Source organism: Danio rerio, chromosome 17 (assembly GCF_052040795.2).
Source record: "Danio rerio strain M-AB ecotype USA chromosome 17, GRCz13ab, whole genome shotgun sequence".
NCBI classification, from domain to species: Eukaryota; Metazoa; Chordata; class Actinopteri; order Cypriniformes; family Danionidae; genus Danio; species Danio rerio.
In genome coordinates this window covers 19,149,330-19,170,073 of record NC_141037.1, presented here as the reverse complement: position 1 = coordinate 19,170,073, position 20,744 = coordinate 19,149,330, and the positions used below count along the sequence as shown (strand labels likewise).

Below are 20,744 nucleotides of genomic sequence, written 5' to 3'. Positions count from 1 at the left end.
TCTAATAGACGTCAAAGTGGTAAAGTCACAACGCCAAGCTGTAAAATCATTTGACGTTGATATTCGGTTGTTTTTAGGTTGTGTTGGAAAGCTTCAAAATGCAATGTTTGTGGACATTGATATCGGCCTGATTTTCATTTCCAAACAAAATGCAACGTCCCACAACGTTCGGGTACAATGTCAATCTGACGTCATATTGACGTCCTGTGCCTGCTGGGAATAGTGAGTGGCGGTTCATTCTGCTGTGGTGACCGCTGATTAATAAAAGGACTAAGCCAAAAAGAAAATTAATGATTGATTGATTGAATGAATGAATGAATGAATGAATGAATGAATGAATGAATGAATGAATGAATTAATGAATGAATGGTGAGTAAATTGACCTTTTTTGGGTGAACTATCCCTTTAAAACAAATAGATTTTTTCACACTTTTCATTAAATGCCCATGTTTCACGAAAACTTTTTTAAATTCTTGATTTGTGGCATAAATGTTTCGCTTTTTGTGCTTGAAGCTACCTCATGTTCATTCTACCAAACCAACACTCCTGAAGTTTTGCATTCATCACAAATCCCTTCTCCACTGAATTAACTTCTTCAAACACTGCTTCATCAAGAAAACAGCTGAACATGAAACTTTCAGAAGCTTTCCATCAAAAGCACTCAATCGAAAAGCTCAAACTCACCATTCAGCCCATTCGGTATGTTTCTAAGAAGATGGTTAGTCGATAAATCATCCATAGACCTCCTAATAGACGTGATCTTTCCCTCAGTGGGCTTGTGAATATGACTGTGGTGGTGATCAGGGCTTCCAGCACTGCCTGTACTAGATGTACTGCTTCCATCCCCAACATCCCTGACAGTGGCAGAACCACCATTCAGATTGCTCAGACTCGACTGACTGTCTATGGAGCTTCTGGATCCGGCTCCGTTCCTCTCATCGTCCAACATGATGATGATCTCCTTGAGCTCCAAGTTCTCCCTCATCACACTGTCCTGATTGCTCTCCAGCTCTTTCAGTTTTTGCTGAAACACGCCGACCTCCTTCCACATCACGCTGGCAGTGTATCTCCCAAACCTCTGCCATTCCCTGGACAGCTTCTTCCCTTTCTGCCGATCATCGTCCAAGAAGCAGCACAGTTCCCTGAGCTCCTGGTTGTCCTCTTGTAGCTTCTGGTTGACCTCCTTCAAGCTCCTTATTTCGTGCAGATGCAGTTGCAATCTCCGGTTGACGTCCTTCATCATGTTGCCGTGCTCCAGCATTAAGTTCATCTTTTCGGCGTCCACTTTTCGGAGTCTCCTCAGCAACTCCTCTTTGCTACATTTCTGCAGTTCCTCATCCGACACCTTGCTTAAATCATCCCTCGAGACGTCTGTAATGTTTTTGGCCATAGTCCTATAGTTAAAAAAGTGGTCTTGCGCGAAAGATCAGGTCACTTATTAATCATTCCTTCGCGTAAACGGAACGAGAAATATGAAACTCATGATTCAAATTAATCCAGTTATCAGAAAGATGAAAGAAGAACACCCCTACGAAGTGCTCGCGTAACTGACCCCCCAAAAAAGAAACAGTGTTTGATATAATATCCTTTTCTGTGGTTATTTCATAATCCCGTGAGCTGGAATCTCCTCTTTCTGATAGCGCTGAGCAGATGAATGGTGAGAAAATGCGCCCGTAGTTGCGCTTCAGCTCAACGCTCAGTGACGTCAACGTCGTCAGCGCTGCATTGCCTGCTGATATAAAGGGCTTTTCCTATAGAGGGCGCTTGACGGCTAAAAGGCGAATTTAACATAATACTAGTTGAAGTCAGAATTATTAGCCCCCTCTGTTTATTTTTTCGCCCAATTTCTGTTTAACGGAGAGTTTTACAACACATTTCTAAAAAGAATAGTTTTAATAACTCATCTCTAATAACTGATTTATTTTGTCTTTGCCATGATGACAGTCATTAATATTTTACTAGATATTTTTTTCAAGACACTTTTATACAGCTTTAAGTGACATTTAAAGGCTTAACTCTGTTAAATAGGTTAACGAGGCAGATTAGAGTAATTAGGCAAGTTATTGTTTAAAAAACTGCTTTTATTAAGTAAAAAAAAAAACAAATAATACTTTCTCCAGAAGAAAAAAAATATCAGAAATACTGTGAAAATTTCCTTGCTCTGTTAATCATAATTTGGGAAATATTCAAAAAATAAAAAAACAAAGGGGGGCTAATAATTTTGATTTTAACTGTATACAAAACATTGCTACATTGCCAGAATAAATAAAATCAAGTCAATTAAAAGGTTGAAACATAATACAGTAGATTTAAATATAAATGTACTTTATAAAAGTGCTATAAAACTGAATTGTATAAATATAAATTAAGAAAACAGAAAATAATCACAAATGCAGGAAAATATTAGACACGTTTAATGGATCAAAAGGCAAAGTTAAAATTCAATATAAAACATTGCAACATTATAAGAATAAATGAAATTAAGTCAATTGAAAGGTTGAAATATAATATAGTATATTTAAATATAAACATACAGTCAAAGTCTTTTTTAAACCCCCTGAATAATTAGCGCCCTGTTTATTTTTTTTTACCCAATTTCTGTTTAACGGATGGAAGATTTTTTCAACACATCTCTAAGGTCACTGGTTTGAGTCCCGGCTGGGTCAGTTGGAATTTCTGTGTGGTGTTTGCATGTTCTCCCCGTGTTAGCGTGGGCTTCCTCCGGGTGCTCCGGTTTCCCTGCAAGTCCAAAGACATGTGGTACAGGTGATTTATAAAAGCTAAATTAGCCATAGTGTATGAGTGTGAATGAGAGTGTATGGGCGTTTCTCATTGTTGGGTTGCGGCTGGAAGGGCATCCGCTGCATAAAATGTATGCTGGATAAGTTGGCGGTTCATTCCGCTGTGGAAACCCCTGATTAATAAAGGGACTATGCCGAAAATAAAATAAAAGAATGAATGAATACCTGGGTTGAATTTCAGGAAAAAAAATACTAGTTTGATTTAAGACACTTTTTAATATTTTTTTTCTTAAAAGCTGAAACAAATATAATGATGATGATTACTTTATGTTAAGCTGCTTTGGCACAATCTACATTGTAAAAGCGCTATATAAATAAAGATGAATTGAAGATTAAAATAACAATAATTATAATCATTTATAAAAACTTTCTAAAAATGTGCTGCATAAAAGAGCAAATATTGGATAATTTCTGAAAAATATTATACTAAAGAAAGGAATTGTATTTATTTATTTTAATTTCTGTTTACCCATATTTTATTTTATGCATTGATGTGTTGTTTGCTTTTAGTTTTTCATTTTACATCCAAAGATGAAAACTAAGTTATATTAGATTTTATGTGATTTAGCACAAATATTTCTGAATATATTATTTAGCCTTTAAATACAAACTTTTTCGTAAGAAGGGCCAAAAACCAAATATCAGTTGACAGCCATGGGCCGAAGGTAAATACCAGACTATATTACATCAAAGTTGCCATGGCTTCCTAATTTATTTCATAATATTTTTTAAAAATTTTGAAAACATTAAAATTGTTTATTTATTTAAATTGTATTATATAATGCAATAACTTTTTAAATGATAACTCATTGCAATAAAAACATAAGAAATTATTTATAACACAGTGGAGTTCAATGCTGAATACACTAGTCAAGCAGAATCTGCCCTTGACTTGATTTGCACATCAAATTCCCTGCATTGTCGGGTAACAGTATGAACATTCAAACAAAATATGATTAATTTACACCATTTAATTGAAACATTCTCCCTCTCTTCTCAGATGGCATGGCAGGCTAAATAAAAGGTTACCATGGGTCAGCTTTGGCCTGTAGGCCCTAGTTTGGGCATCTCTAAAAAATAACACTGAACAAAAATGGTGCTAAATATTTTTACTCAGAAACTGCTATTCATTAGACTTTTTTAAACAATAAACAAATCGAAAACTTTCATGGGGATTCATACACTTGGGATAGAAAAAAACACAATTGGTAATCTGTACCCATCACTATACAATTATTTCACAAATGTTATGTCACTAAATATTATTTACCAAGTTGTAAATATCTAAATGAATAAAGAAAACAATACAGTTTGAAATACATTGCATTGGATCCAGCTCATTGTAATCTCAAAATCACACAGAAGGAATGCAGAATTTCACAATCTGATACCATTAATTTAAATAAGCTGACAATTATGCAGCCCTCACATTGCACCACAGGCCCCTCACAGCCTAAAATGCAAACTAATCACTAGGGTACAATTTTAGATGTCTAATACAAGCCTACATATTATTTTCCAGTAGTTTTAAGCTAAATTGTGCATGTAAGATAAGGGCTCTGCCACCATGCATGTTGTTTGATATGAAATAGGGGCCAGGGGGCTTCTAACTGAAACATTAAATCGCCAGATAAGATTAAACAGATTAAAAAGCTTTAAAGAAAAGCACACTATTCATTAGCAATGTCAGTGACACATTACGTATAAAGCCAATAATGTGGTGGTATTTAAAGTTGTACCAAGTGCTTGATTACACCACTTGAGAGGTGTGAATGACAAATGATAGGGTTGAAAACAAGTAAAGAGAGGTAGGCATGTTTCAGCCAATAGGGAATCAGTTAAACTCTGCTCTCAAAGGCTGTTCATAATTTTCATGTGAACGCGGCTCTAAAAATAGCTTTCTGGGAGAATTCAAATGAGCTTCATTTTGTTAATAATAAAGCTCTGCAATTTTTTGACCTATATTTATACAATGAAGCATTATGGCAGGAACATTCCGGTGGATACCAAAGACTAGAATAACACCAAATTGGCTATTCATGCGTTAATACATTCTGTAATGTGAATGAATGCGAGAAAATTTAAATATCAAATGATCTCACCCTTTTAAAAGCAGATGCCCTTTTAATCTGCGTGGGTACTGAATTTACTCACTTCCCATGCTGTCGTGTGAACACATCGCCATCTAACGGCTAACATGACTCAATGTGTCTGCAAATGCATTCATTAATCAGCTGGAAACACTCAGGAACGGCTGAGTGACTCTTACATAAAAATAACAGCTGGAACTGACCCAAAGATTGCAAAACTAATTCGAGAAAACCTGCTTTCAAAAAATCTAGGCTGTGAATTACAACATAGATTTGATTAAAACTGGGTTTCCATAGTTCAGTTTTAACACTGCACATTTACCTGCCTGCTCTACCAAATGGCTGACCTTCTTTTTTACTTTTAAATAATGGCTGTTAAAGGCGACGCAGTGGCGTAGTAGGTAGGGCTGTCGCCTCACAGCAGGAAAGGTCGCTGGTTCGAGTCTCGGCTGGGTCAATTGGCGTTTTTGTGTGGAGTTTGCATGTTCTCCCTGCGTTTGCGTGGGTTTTCTCCGGGTGCTCCGGTTTCCCACAAAGTCCAAAGATATGCGGTATAGGTGAACTGGGTAGGCTAAATTGTCCATAGTGTATGTATTTGTGGGAATAAGTGTGTATGGGTTTCCCGATGATGGCTTGCGGCTGCGTAAAACATATGCTGGATAAGTTGGCGGTTGGTTCTGCTGTGGCGACCCCAGATTAATAAGGGAATAAGCCGAAAAGAAAATGAATGAATGAATGAATAAAGGCGTTTTAAAAAATGATTTCTTAAAATAATGGTTTACAGACATTCATTGCTGGTTTACAAAAAAAAAAAAAAAAAAAACATCCTCCTGTTGCACTACTACCCTTATTTAGGTTTTACCTTAAAAAATAAACAAGAAAACATGTTAAATGAGAACCTAAACTATTTTATTGCATACAGTTGAAGTCATAATTATTAGCCCCCTTTAATTTTTTCCTTTTAAAAATTTTTCCCAAATGATGTTTAACAGAGCAAGAAAATTTTCACAATATGTCTGATCAATTTATTTCTTCTGGAGAAAGTTATTTGTTTTATTATGGCTAGAACAAAAGAATTTAAAAAAATCATTTTAAGGTCAAATTTATTAGCTCCTTATAGCTGTTTATTTTTTCTATAGTCTACAGAACAAACCATACTTTTACAATAACTTGCCTATTTAACCTTTTTAGATCTAGTTGAGCCTTTAAATGTCACTTTAAGCTGTATAGAAGTATCTTGAAAAATATCTAGTAAAATATTATTTACTCTCATCATGGAAAAGATAAAATAAATCAGTTATAAGAAATGAGTTATTAAAACTATTTTTATTAGAAATGTGTTGAAAAAAATCTCTCTGTTAAACAGAAATTGGGAAAAAAAATAAACAGGGGGGCTAATAATTCAGGGTGGGGGGCTAATATTTCTAATTTCAACTGTACTTCAAAAAATAAAGATGATTTAGAATTCAAAAATGTTTTAATAAATTAGTCTTATACTTCATATTATTCATAGCATATGTATTAATTCTGGTACTTTTACATGAAACTGATGTATCAACTATTTGGTAGTGGTTGATATTTCAGAAATTGAGGCATGTGTTAGAAAAAAATTCCATCCCAGCAGGAGGAGCTCAACCTGCGTTCTGTGGGTCCTAACACCCCAGTATAGTGAAGGGGACTCTATACTGCTCAGTACGCGCCGTCTTTTGGATGAGATGTTAAACCAAGGTCCTGACTCTCTGTGGTCATTAGAAATCCCATGATGTCCTTTGAAAAAGAGTAGGGGTTTAACCCCGGCATCCTGGCTAAATTTGCCCACTGGCCTCTGTCCATCATGGCCTCCTAACCATCCCCTTATCATAACTGACTTCATCACCCTGTCTCCTCTCCACCAATCAGCTGGTGTGTGGTGTGCGGTCTGGCGCAATATGGCTGCCGCCGCATTATGGAGGATGCTGCACACTGGTGGTGGATGAAGAGATTCCCCCCATTGTGTAAAGTGAGTGTCTAGAAAAGCGCTATATAAATGTAAGAAATTATTATTATTATTATTATTATTATTATTATTATTATTATTATTATTATTATTATTATTATTATTATTATTAAGAAATGCAATCCAAAAAATTTTTATTTGTAGGGCAGTTAAAGGGTAAACAGACATTGACCATGTATATTTATTGTTATTGAAGTCCTTTTTTTTTTCTTTTTTTTTTAATGTATGCATCCAAAGCCATTGATTTGCTGAGATTGACTTTACTTTCATTCCTTGTATATGTCCTCATTAAAAAAAGGACACAAACTCCACAATCTAGGCTATTAGGTCAGTAAATCTGGACCAAAGTATTTTATCAAATTGAAGTGAATATATTTAACAAATGCAGTTTGAAATTACCATTACCATTATCAGTTGTGCACATCAAACATAAGGAAACCATTTTTCAACAAAACAAGAGTTCTGAATAAAAAATAAACTGAACAAAGTGAGGATGTCCAAGTTTTTGAAATATTACTGGTAAACTGATTGCATAACAGCAAAAACAGATGGAAGAAAGATTATCGTTTAGTTTCCGTACATTCATAGCCAGTGTGCTACCCAGACTCATTGTGCTTTCATTATTAGTGGGTTTTGTAGCCTAGAAAATAATAACAATAATCATAACAATAGACATTAATCATATTTTCTCTTTAAATTGTCATGTTAATGCAATAAAAACTTATTAAAATTAGTGCTGCCATGCTCTTTTCATAAATGTATCTGCACCCAAAAAGCACATTCCAGTGAACTACTTTGAACCATATTTTAAAGCAATCCGACATTCATTTACTTCTTTGAAGACTTTTGAAATTCGTAAGTTTTGACACGTGTTAACATTTTACGTGAATGTAAAGCATGTTTTGAGTCTATAAAAATGAGCTTAAAGGGTTACAAAACCCAAAAACCCGCGGAAAGCTTTTTTGTCGTTTCTAATGGCAACTGCCGCATAACAACGCTTGCTAGACATGAATTACAGTCGGAGAATTGCGGCTTGGACCTGTATGTGTGTCTCACATCTGCTCAGGATGTAAGACATGACGTCTCGAAAGTCAAATGTGAAGGAGATGGTTTAGTTTTAGATTTGCAAGGTCGCTACACAGTAAATAGGACGTGAATTTGTTTGGTAATGGTTGATCATTAAAATCAGGGCAAAGTGCACGACTACATAAGTCAGTGAGGACACGCGTCGAGAAGACTATCCTCTTGCATAACTTTTACTTCCATGTATCTGAAGTTGGCAGCCAGGCTTTGAGCGTTATGTGGTATTTTTGCGACGTTTTTGGCCGTATATGGCAACCGCCGTTTATTTTATTTTATTTGTCTGCGTTTTGGATCGCACCTGCGATCCTGCATCCGCAATGTTTGGATTTTAAACCCCCCTTTCAGCCTCAACAGGAGCTTCAGTTTTGTCAAATGTATAAAAACTTTGGATGCTGTGACTATGCAAGAGACCAAGAACTGATGAAAAAATACTATCGGGTAATGGATAACTTTGATTATTATGGATATTCGAACTGTGCCTCGTACGTGCAGGATCTGCTGTGTCAGGTATGTTCAGTCTAAATCACAAAGTGTTCCGTTTTCTATGTAATGTACGTACTCAACCCGTTGCATGTCTGCCTCTCAACACGTACCGCAGCCATAAATAGTCAACAATGATGTCCAACACTGTCAGCCTTGCAAACTGAAACACAGAAATAGGGCAAATGACGTCACTAGGGCACTATTTTGACCACTGTTAACAAAATCTGAAACTAAAGTATATTGAAATGTGCATTTATATATCTACATCTATCTATCCCCTTTGGTTTCTTTTTCGTTTTTAAATATTTCCAACATGATGTTTAACATAGCAAGGAAATTTTCAGTGTGTCGGATAATATTTTTTTCTTCTGGAGAAAGTCTTATTTGTTTTATTTCGGCTAGAATAAAAGCAGTTTTTTTATTATTATTTTTATAATTTTAAGGTCAAAATTAATAGCCCCTTTAAGCTAAGTTTTTTTTCTTATTCTACAGAATAAACCATCGTTATACAATAACTTCACTAATTACCCTATCTTGCCTAGTAAACCTAATTCACCTAGTTAAGCCTTTAAATGTCACTAGCTGTATAGGAGTTTCTTGAAAAATATCTAGTCAAATATTATTTACTGTCATCATGGCAAAGATGAAATAAATCAGTTATTTGAAATGAGTTATTAAAACCATTATGTTAAGAAATATGTAGGAAAAAAAATCTGCTCTCCGTTAAACAGAAATTTAGAAAAAAATAATACACAGGGGGGCAAATAATTCTTACTTCAACTATGTATATATAAGTGTACAATCTTAAAAATAAAGCTATGAGAGCTGTCACAGGTTTTTTTTTTTTTACTTTTTTGGTACTAATATATACCCTTGAGGTATTAATATGGACCTTTTATGTACAAATTTGTACCTTTTGTAAAGGTACCACCCCAGTGACAGATCACGTACCTTTATTTCTGAGAGTGTAGTATCTTGCGCTGATGACATCATTTGGAGCAAAGTATTCATCATCACCACAACGAAAGGAACATTTTTCATAAAAACCTACTTTTAAAGGATAATGTTTTTAGTAGAAATATATATATTTTTTTTATATTTAGTAACTGTTTTAATTTTTGCATTCAATGACATTGCAATGTGAGCGATATCTTAGGGAATATTGTTTATGTTAATGTCTTGAATTCATTACTTGAGTCATTTGTCTTTTTAAAAGACAGTCTTAACATAGAGTCTATGTTTTGCAACTGGTAGCTTACGTAATTAAGCTATAGGGGGTCAAATAGGGACTTCTGGGGTTACTTCTACCCCAATGCAGAGTGGTTTGCTGTAAACACTACCTTGAGGTTTAAGTGGTTGTGGTCTTTCAGAGTGTTGCATGTGGAAAGGCAGACATGACTAGTCAAGTACATTGTTTAAGAGTGGCACAATTCAGTTCCATCCCCCCTCTGTTTGTCTTCAGGAATGTTCTCCATATGCTGCTCACTTGTTTGATGCCGAAGACCCCAGTACGCCTTTACGGACAATACCTGGACTCTGTCCAGACTACTGCGCTCAATTCCATTCCAAGTGCAGGTCTTTTCTTACCTTATTGTCTGACGATCCACGTCTTGCAGAACTTGAGCATGACCAACGCAAGCTTTGTCAGTATTTAGAACTGGACGACCCAGATTACTGCTATCCTCATTTGCTGAGTAATGAACATTTGAACAAAAATCTGGGCCGCACTGCAGCAGACTCTGAGGGCTGTTTACAGTTATGTTTGGAAGAGGTAGCTAATGGACTCAGAAATCCTCTTGCCATGGTTCATGCCAATGATGGCACACACAGGTTTTTTGTTGCCGAACAAGTTGGCCTGGTCTGGGTGTACCTTCCAGATCAATCAAAGCTTGAAAAGCCCTTTCTAAACATCACAAAAGCCGTGTTGACATCTCCATGGGAAGGTGATGAACGAGGATTTTTGGGGCTCACCTTTCACCCCCGCTTTAAATACAATGGGAAACTGTATGTCTACTACTCTGTCGAAGTGGGCTTTGATGAGAGAATCCGTATCAGTGAGTTCCGTATCTCTTCTACGGATATGAATGTGGTGGATCACACTTCAGAGAGGTGAGCAGCTGTTTTTTTTTTTTTTTGGCAACACATTCCTAAAAATAAAGGTGCTAAAATATGACTTTGATTTCAGTGCAGTAGAACAATTCTGGGTTGCCAAAAGAAAAAAATCTTAAAGTTCTTAATGTGAGAAATATTTTAAAGGGGTCACATTATGTTTTTCTACAATTGATAAAGCACAAGTTCCATTTCAAATTGAGTAATCTAAATCAGATTCAGGGAGCACTGTTTATGAGCTCCCACAAATGCCTTAATGTTAGTCCTGCATTTCATTCATACATTCATTTTCCTTCAGTTTAGTCCTTTATTTATCAGGGGTCGCCACAGCGGAATAACTTACGGCATTTGTTTTACACAGCGGATGCCCTTCCAGCCAAAACCTAGTAGTGGGAAACACACATTCACATATGCACTCATACACTACGGCTAGTTGTGTAGTTTATCCAGTTCACCTATACATGTCTTTGCACTGTGGGGGATACCCGAGTACCCGGAGGAAACCCACGCCAACACTGGGAGAATGCAAACTCATACTTACAATAAGTTCATACTCACAATATTTAAGCACATATGCAGATATTTACTTTGCTTTGCTGGATTAACTGAGGTAGAGACTGTAAAAGCACCTCCCTCCTCTGTAAATTAGGCGGCTGTGAAGAATTTTGAGATGAAAACTCACTATCACATTTTTGGGACACATGAGAGATTACATATTATGTATTTAATATAATTTTACATATTATATATTCAGTACGATGCACTAATTTTCCCTTTTAGGTAATGTTGTGTGCAAAAGAATGCCAGATTCTTCATGAAACCATTAATATCAATATAGTGTCCATTATTACTCACGTTGTCTTCATGCCTTATCAGAATCATTTTAGAGATCGACGAACCTGCTTCTAATCACAATGGTGGGCAGCTTCTCTTCGCCGATGATGGATACTTATACATCTTCACTGGGGATGGCGGAATGGCAGGAGATCCATTTGGGAAATTTGGAAATGCTCAGAACAAGTATGTTAAAATGATTAGCTAACATTCCTTGAATATTTAGTTATTGCACAAAAAGGACAGATTGGTGATCATCTTCCATCTCTGGATGTTTTTGCTAGATCTGCACTTTTGGGAAAGGTTCTTCGAATTGATGTAGATGACAATGAACGAGGGCCACTGTATAGAATCCCAGCGGACAATCCGTTTGTGCATGAACCCAAAGCTCGGCCAGAGGTGTATGCCTATGGTGTGAGGAACATGTGGAGATGTTCGGTAGACAGAGGAGATCCGATAACCAAGGAGGGACGAGGACGAATCTTTTGTGGGGATGTGGGCCAGAATAAGTATGAGGAGGTGGACATTGTGGAGAAGGGCCGGAATTATGGTTGGAGAGCAAAAGAAGGCTTCTCTTGTTATGACAAAAAACTTTGCGCCAACAGTTCCTTAGGTAGGAATACTGTTACTGCACTACCAATGACTGTCCTTTAAATTCTTAATATAAAGTAGAAAAATATTGATTTTGTTTGTATGGATAAGTGCCGTTTTCAACCCAGTACGCCTATAATTTTTACTTCTAGACGATGTTCTTCCAATTTACGCATATCCACACAAAATGGGTAAATCTGTCACTGGTGGATATGTGTACAGAGGCTGTGAAAATCCTAATTTAAATGGCTTGTACATATTTGGAGATTTCATGAGTGGGTGAGTTATGATATATATTCTAAAAGGTTTTGGAATAGTTTGATTTTAAATGTTTTTTTGTTTTTTTTAAACATCTTTTCTTGCTGTCGAACCCAAAGTACAGAAAGTACAAAACTGAACAACAAATCACCATATTAAAAGATTTCTGAACGATCATGTGATGCTAAAAGTGCAGCTTTAAAATCACAGAAATTTTTTACATTTTGAAATCAATTTCAAAAGGAAATAGTTATTTTAAATATTGTAAATATATTTAATTCTTTACTGTTTTTGCAGTGTGTTTATGGGTCAAATAAACGCAGGGTTGGTCTGCAGAGGAGATGTCTTAAAAGAACATCAAAAATCTTACTGTTCAAAAATTGTACTGTTTTGACTGATAGTGTTTAGACAAAGAACATATCATAACCATTTGAAAAGCCACTATTTTGCATGATAAAAGGTCATATTTTGGTTTTGGGGGTCTCCCAAAATGTCTAACGACATTCAGTATTAATCCACAAAGTGGTTAAAGTTGAACTATTTTGAAATTTGACAGCGCCACGCGTGTATGAACAGCTGATGGTGGCCATAGCAACAAACAGTAGAGGATCATGAATTCAGAAACAAGTTTAAATCGGTAAGGGTAATTTTCAACTTATAATAGATAAGTGATTACACGCCACGTGGAGTAATTACAACTTATAACTAGGGACAGACAGAATCTGCGGTGATTTTTTGCTATTTCTGCAGAGAATTTTGGTAATAATCTGTGGATTTCTGCGCAATTTTTTTGAGAGTATCATAACTAAAACCTTAATATGTGAAATAAAAAGTAATATCTTTTAACTTTTATTTAATGTTTAAAATGCAAATTCAATTAGATTCACTTTATTTGGTAAACAAAGCAAGTCTCAAATATTACTGTACAAATTGTATTGTACATAAATCAGATGAACATTTTCATATTAGTCAATAATATTACTGTAATTAATTTAGTAAACTAAATAAATATAGATTTACACACATTTAAGTAAACAAGTAAATAAACAAATTAAAATCTGTGGAAAATCTGCGTAATTCTGCACGCGCAGATTCAGTGTGGCCCTATAACACACAAATAAACACATATTTTGCAAACTACACAAAACGAGGCAGCAATTTTAATTACACTAACATGTTATGATGAGCATGAAGAAGAAACTGGTCCTGTAACAGTTACTGACAAAGTCCCTGTCAAAGTCTGACAAAGTCTCATACATAATAGTCTTTGCTGCTCCTTCCTTTAATAGCAAACGCCCAGCGACTCCCGTGCTGCAGCATAGGCTATTGTATCAATCATCAGAGAAATGACAAGAACAAACGCAGCACTAGGTTGGCATTACTGTGGTATTGTTGTGAAAATGGACTTTAACCCTTTATTACCCACGCTAAATCTCCATCTGTCAGTGATCGTCGTCTTCGTGATCAGTCCAGCGATCGCCTGCGCTCCTCTAGTGTCTGAAGGGAAAGGGGTTCACGTTTTACCAGAGCCAGCACTTCATATTCAGTGATGTACAATATCACGTTCAAGCAAAAGATCTGAACCCGACTCGATTCATTTATTCGACTCTGAGTCGACTATTTCATTAAAAAAATCAATTTTAGTTTTTAGTTTTAAACACGGTGCACTTTCAGATTTAAACCTCAGCTGGATGTTTACATTCATTTAGTGTTGTGTTACACACTGTAGGGAAGGTCATTTTCAAAAACCCATAATAGGGGCTCTCTAAACCTTTGGAGTAATTGCAATTTTTGTCAAAATAAATAAATAAAATAAAAATAAGAAAAGAAAATTAAATGTTTCTTAAACATCAGATCAACAAATGTTAATGATTCCTAACTTAAAAACTTACTTTTAATAATATTTCAATAATAATAATAATGTTACTGATTTTTGCTGTAACGAAATTACAAACAAAATGTTTACTATTTGAATTCCCACAGACGTCTGATGAGTTTAAAGGAGAACAGACAGACTGGCAACTGGGAATACAATGAGATTTGCATGGGTATAGGTCTGACTTGTTCATTTCCAGGACTCATCAATAATTACTATCCATACATCATATCCTTTGCAGAGGATGAGGCAGGTATGTATCCAGATTATCTATACAATTGCACTTTTTAAATGCTGCATGAATATCCTGCTCGTGGACAAACACTATTCATGATTTTTAAATGAATTTGATCACTATTTAATGTGACTTATCCTGTATTCCGTGTGACCAGGTGAACTATATTTTATGTCCACTGAAATACCAAGTGCAACATCTCCAACGGGTGTTGTGTATAAGATTGTTGACCCCTCAAGGTATATCTATATATATTTTTATCACTCATAATTACTTGTCTTATGGTGTGCAAAGATCAGCTTGTGTTGCCTCCTGACAGATTTTGATCTCAAAAGACAAAAAAGGGCTGTGTTCGCAGCAATATGAGTTGCTGTAATGTATCGCTCATTCTATAAAATTACGACTGGCAAAGCACTACGCTAATTTCTAGGTTACAGTGAGACACAATAGATGTGAGTTGGGCCAATCCATGAAGTTAAACTGTTTCAAAAGTGTAGCCCCAAGACATAAACAATGTGCAGGCAACATGATATTAGTATGAAAACTCACTTTCTACGTGATCATTATAATGTGATGCCTAAATCATTAAAATAAAGTAAAAACGAGAACATCATGGATATGTTTTGTGCTTAACTGGTATTAAATCTAAAATGTTCTTTCTTTAAAAAATGTTAACTTTATTTTAACTTTATTACAGACGTGCACCTCCAGGAAAATGTCATTATGAACCACATTCAGTTCGGGTTAAAAGCAACATTATACCATTTGAGCCAAAAGAAAGTAAGTAAGCCTTTTAGTTAAAATCTTTAGAAATCTAGGAAACCTGTTCAACTAAAAGTGTGTTTTTCTTATCAAGTAATGTAGCCAATAGATTAAGAATTTTTCATCAGATATGCCATAGTGTTCTACAGGGATGGTATTTTTTGTAGGCCCAGCCTGAAGCTTATTATAGAAAAAAGGAAAATAAAAAAGTTTGTTTTTCATGATCATCTTTAGAATCAAATATTAAAATCATGCCGTAAATGAACTACAGTACATGGCAATCGGACCACGTCAGCATCACCATTATGCTTACTTGTGTGTGGTACGCTTGTGTGTGAGTGCACAACGCGCCAAAGTCCGAAACTGAAAGCGAGACTTGACTTTTAAGGGACTGTTTCATATGGATTAATTAATCATTCTTACTGTTCATTGAACGCAAACTGCCGTAGTTTATTAAATACGCAAACCCCTCACTGCACGACAGCTGCACACCTTCAGCAAACCTCCTAATTCCTGCAGCACGAGGGCTTTATGATTGTTTATGAGCGTTAAAAGTGGCGGATCTGTTCAGCGAAATATCTGAGTGCATGTCACCGCATCCCTAAGGTCTAAAGCAAAATAACTAGAGAAATGATGACGTAACCGTGCCGAGGCCCGACTGTAATGTGAGTGCGGGCCGTTGGGGGAGACGGGAGGGGGGACAAGCGTGCTTTGGCCCAGTTCGAGGCAACTGTACATAGTGTGAGTACGCCCTAAGCTTGTGGTTAAACTAGGTTTTCCATTCCTGGATCAAAACATACGCAAGGGCCGGTTGCCAGATGGCCAACAGGAGCGAGTCTCGAGCCTAAAAGCTGATATAAATAGTGTTCTAAATAAAAGCAATGGCACATGATAGAAGGAATATTTTTTCATATTAAAAGGAGTTTTTGTATATCCTAGATTTTGAATAGGGTATATGCAGAACAATGCAGAAGGACTTTTAATTTGTCAGTAACCTGGCTCAAACGCTTCCCATGAACTGTATGCCTTTACAAAATCAGCGAGTTTGAGGTCTGTTTTCTTTAAAAATCAAATAATCTTCACTGCCTGAATGATATATACGCTATAAAGTAGGTCTCAGAATGAGAAGCACTGCATTACATGACATTTTTCCACGGAAAGCACATTTTCAAAGCAGAATATCTGAGTTCAGCATTGTTTTTCAGATAAACAAGAATGTTCACTTATCATGTTATATCTGCAAACATTATGGTATTTTTATGCTTTAGAAAATTCAAAAACTTACATGCAGCACCTTTTACTGACTTTAGAACATTCAAAAATGCTATCTCTTTTAGGACTCAATGCTGTTTAACTCTATACTATCATAACTGAGTAATTGATTTCTCTATAAATCCTCCTTTTAACAGCACTGATAGGAGTCCATATTCCAACAAAGCAGCCCAAACTATCAAACACAGAGGAACCTCCTCTTGTTACCACAAAAGACTGGCTTCGGGAGCTGCTAGACAACTTTAGGGAGGAAGATGGGCAGATCACCACAACACCATTCACCCCTACTACACCCAAACCTGTCAGGACATCCAGACAGCGGAAGGGCAGGCGCAGGAAGGGCAAGCACAAGAACGGAGCAGTGAGGCTGGTTGGGGATGAAGAGGGACAGAGGGATCGTGGAAGGGTTGAGGTTTACGCTAATGGAGAATGGGGGACCGTTTGTGACGACCTCTGGAACACCAAGAACGCCGTGGTGGTTTGTCGGCAGCTCGGGTTCCTCCATGCACTTAAAGCTGCCAAGCACGCAGAGTTTGGAGAGGGAACAGGGCTGAAGATTATTCTGGATGATGTGCAGTGCGAAGGGACGGAGGAAACTCTTTTGGACTGTCAGCATGCTGGGATTGGCACTCACAACTGTGCGCATTATGAAGACGCAGGGGTAGTGTGTGGAAATTCAGTTGCCAGCCTGCAATGACCTTAACAGATTCTGAAAAGAACCATTTAGTTGTGGCACATACATTTGAAGTCAGAATTATTAGCCCCCCTGAATTATTAGACACCCTGTTTATTTTTTCCCCAATTTCTGTTTAATGGAGAGCAGATTTTTTCAACACATTTCTAAACATAATAGTTTTAATAACTCATCTGTAATAACTGATTTATTTTATCTCTGCCATGATGACAGTAAATAAAATATGACTAGATATTTTTCAAGACACTTCTATACAGCTTAAAGTGACATTTCAAGGCTTAACTAGGTTAACTAGGCAGGTTAGGGTAATTAGGCAAATTATTGTATAACGATGGTTTGTTCTGTAGTTTATCGAGAAAAATATAGCTTAAAGGGGCTAATAATATTGTGCCTAAAATGGTGTTTAAAAAACTAAAAGCTGCTTTTAATCTAGCCAAAATAAAACAAATAAGACTTTCTCTAAACGAAAAAAATATTATCAGTCATACTGTGAAAATGTCCTTGCTCTGTCAAACATCATTTGGAAAATATTTTAAAAAGAAGAAAAAAATTCGAAGGGGGCTAATACTTTTGACTTTAACTGTAGGTCTACCTCACCCTTACCAACTGCAGTACAGGCTAATAAAACATAATATTTGAATTTGGTTTTAATTATAACAAAATATTTATAGTTTGATGCTTAAATTCACAGACCTATGTGTATGCTTATGTCTGAATCAATAAACTAAATTGTATTCTCTTACAAATGTGATCACTGCTTAACCTCTGTGACAGCATCATTTGTTCACCAATAAATCTGAAACTATAAACTGTCAATGGTTGTTTATTATATACATACAAAACAGCAGCATTTCACACTCACAATACAACTTAAAACTCAGCCAAAACATTGAATGACCATTGATTAAGCATTTCCTTCTCTCCTTTAAGTATGAGATTTCTTTTTCTGGTGAACACTGATGAGATTTAAAAGAATGTTGGAACTAATCGGAAACTAGCTTGACAAAGGCCTACACAGTTTGATATTAACAGGTTTTGAAACAAGCGTAGGCTGTGTAACTGACTGAGTAATTTTTGGGTGAACTAAAGCAGTGGTTCCCAACTGTTTTTTGCCTGACACCCCCTTTTTCACTGGAAAATATTGTAAGGCCCTCATTTTGTGATATTATCGCTCATAAAAATTTGCAGTAAGGATGAAAGAAACTGTTGTTTTCAAATAAACTGTGTTTATTACTATATCTAGATATTTTTATGCAAAAATAATAGCCTAATGTAAAATATAAAAGCAAAACATCAGTAGGCCATTTGTAACAGAAAAACATAAGCCTTTGGCCTTTAAATTGGCTTGATATTAGTTGCCAATTTTTTTAAAAGTCTTGTCAGTAGCTGTGATGTCCCTCATCTCATTGTGGGTGTGTGTCAATTGTTTTGCAAAAAAATGCTCTGGGATTGCCGCGGTATTGGGGTTGAGTCGTCTGCGAATATCTTATTAATTTGGATGGTCTCATGCAATCGTTAGCTAGAACTTTGGCACAGATAATACATTGTGGCTGGGTCGGGGACTCTTTGCTTCAAGAAAGTGGAATAAAACCATAGTTCAGGTAACTACCTTGGTATTTCCTGTATTTCGTGTTTCCAGTATTGCTAGCGCTGAGACCCAAAATGTTTGGAGCTTCGTTCTCCAAAATTGTACACTGCTAAAATGTTTTTTAAATATGACGCAAAGCCCCACAGAGCTTGCTGAGGCCCCCTTGTGGGCCCCTGTTGGGAACTGCTGAACCAAAGGACCTAAGAATATGATCAGGACATACCATCTAAAGCAGAGATGCCCAAACTAGGGCCCATGGGCCAAAGTTGGCCCATTGTAACCTTTAATATAGCCTCCCATCCCATCTGAGAAGAGAAGGAGAATTTTGGGGAGGGTTGGGGTTAATGCTTTTAATACACAGTTGTTTCTAATTTAACGTAGGTTTTCATTTGTTAGTTTTATTTTTAAGCTACAAAAAGACTTTCTCTGATTAAATGTTTCAATTAAATGTTGTAAATTAATCCATTTTTTCATGAACATACTGTTTGCTCTGTGGATTGAGCACAATTCAGAAGTCTTCAGTGAGCAAATCAAGGTGCAGCTTGACTAGTGTATTCTGTGTTAAACTCCATAGTGTTATGAATGGAATTCTTATGTTTTCTTTGTAATAGGTTCATTAAAGAGTAAAAAATATACAATGGATTAGTTAATATGATTAAAGTAATGTTATCTATTTATTTTTTTAAATAACCAAGGACGTTATTCATGGAAACTTTGTGATACAGCTTTATATTTTTACCTTCGACCCACGGCCCTCAATCGAGTTTGGTTTTTGGCCCGAATTCCTAAAAAAAAAAAAAAAAAAAAAGTTTGGCCACCCCTGATCTAAATTAACATAACCAACAACAAATGGCAATCGTAGCTACTTATTTAAGAGAGTATTTAAGTATTTGTTTACTAGTGTAGCAAACTAATTATATTTTAATTAAACATACTATTTTAATATTATGCTGGTTGGAAGTTAACGTTACTCTAATCCTATCGTTACAGTAGGAGTCTGCAAACCCAGCAAACCTTATCCTTTTTAAGCAAGCGTTTGTTTTTGTAGAGATAATATTTAACTTTATTACTCGTTGCTAGTTAAACATCTGAAGAATAGGGTTTTATGATTAATACATAATATTGAAAACAATAACAATATTCTACATTTCGTCTAATAATCAGACGCTTTTCGTGGATGTAAAAGCGCCTTTATTATCTGTTAGCCTGACTCGGCACGTTAACACGGCTCCATAGCTCAGTGGTTAGAGCACTGGTCTTGTAAACCAGGGGTCGCGAGTTCGATCCTCGCTGGGGCCTCGCTTTTTTTCCTCTCAAAAACGAAACCGTAGTAACTAAAAATGGCTACGAATTTAAGCTGGTATAAAAAAGCCGCTTATCAAAACTGAACTTGAACAAAGGACGTGTTTTAAATCTCAGAAGAGAGCAACGTAGTTTTTTTATTAGGATAACAGTCATTAAAATAAACATATTAATGTAAAAATATTGATGTTAAGCATCATTCATAGCTTTCTTGAGCATCGTTTGGGTAGTCATGTAGTACATGTCTTTAAAAAATTCCCATCCTAACAGGACTTAATAAGTTGTTCAATCCAAATGTGGGTCGATGACATTGTTCTCATTGCAATAAGGATGTCTTTGTGAGCTGAATTCCAGCTCTGCTTTAAACAAGGTCATTGATATGCTGAGCATTCAATCACGTAGGTAGTGCCAGACTATCGCTGCCAGCTTCTCTTCCAAAATTGGCATCTGAAAAGTAATTTAGCTCTCTGCCTCCAGAAACACATCATTTAGAAAGCAATGAAGGTCTCCCTGTCAAACAGACCAACAGTGAAGTGACGAACATCGTTTAATAGATTTCTCTAAACGTCTTCCCCTGTAGACGTACTGCAAGTAGAATCCTTTATTCAAGTGTATTGCACTATGACCATTAGCTATCTACTGATAAATTATGCTACACTTCAAAAGTACAACACAAATAGGGCATAAAAAGCATAGGCTATATATGTACATACACTATATCATTCCCTATATAATTATAAGATTACACAAAAAGGTGTGCAATAAAATAT

The 20,744-nt window shown here is 36.0% G+C and overlaps 2 protein-coding genes and 1 non-coding gene across 9 annotated transcripts in view; 2 read left to right on the top strand and 1 right to left on the bottom strand.

Moving 5' to 3' along the window:
* ccdc85ca (coiled-coil domain containing 85C, a) overlaps positions 1 to 20,744 on the bottom strand; it is a 115,485-nt gene that overhangs the window by 73,119 nt on the left and 21,622 nt on the right. For 4 of the 7 annotated variants that reach the window (XR_015512773.1, XM_087289512.1, NM_001045384.1 and 1 more), the window contains 1 exon segment: positions 685 to 1,656. The exons of 2 other annotated variants lie outside the window; for them this stretch is intronic. Coding sequence is in view for 3 of the 5 variants with exons in the window: in XM_087289512.1 (XP_087145638.1) it covers positions 685 to 1,390 (706 nt within the window). In the remaining 2 variants the exon portion in view is untranslated. 7 annotated transcript variants of the gene reach the window in all.
* hhipl1 (HHIP-like 1) lies at positions 8,132 to 17,623 on the top strand. Its single transcript, NM_001327900.1, has 9 exons — positions 8,132 to 8,477; positions 9,916 to 10,562; positions 11,439 to 11,582; positions 11,681 to 12,009; positions 12,140 to 12,266; positions 14,229 to 14,374; positions 14,514 to 14,595; positions 15,054 to 15,136; positions 16,528 to 17,623. The coding sequence occupies exons 1-9, from the start codon at positions 8,187 to 8,189 to the stop codon at positions 17,085 to 17,087; spliced, it is 2,409 nt and encodes an 802-aa protein (NP_001314829.1). The 5' UTR covers positions 8,132 to 8,186; the 3' UTR covers positions 17,088 to 17,623.
* trnat-ugu (transfer RNA threonine (anticodon UGU)) lies at positions 19,899 to 19,971 on the top strand. Its single transcript has one exon. It is a non-coding gene; the product is annotated as a tRNA-Thr (tRNA).

Excerpts from the sequence above, each read along its gene's own strand:
- hhipl1 (NM_001327900.1), top strand. The coding sequence starts at position 8,187 with ATGTGGTATTTTTGCGACGTTTTTGGCCGTATATGGCAACCGCCGTTT. Across the intron at positions 8,478-9,915 it reads TGCAGGATCTGCTGTGTCAG|GAATGTTCTCCATATGCTGC; the intron begins GTATGTTCAGTC and ends GTTTGTCTTCAG. Across the intron at positions 12,010-12,139 it reads TTGCGCCAACAGTTCCTTAG|ACGATGTTCTTCCAATTTAC; the intron begins GTAGGAATACTG and ends TTTTACTTCTAG.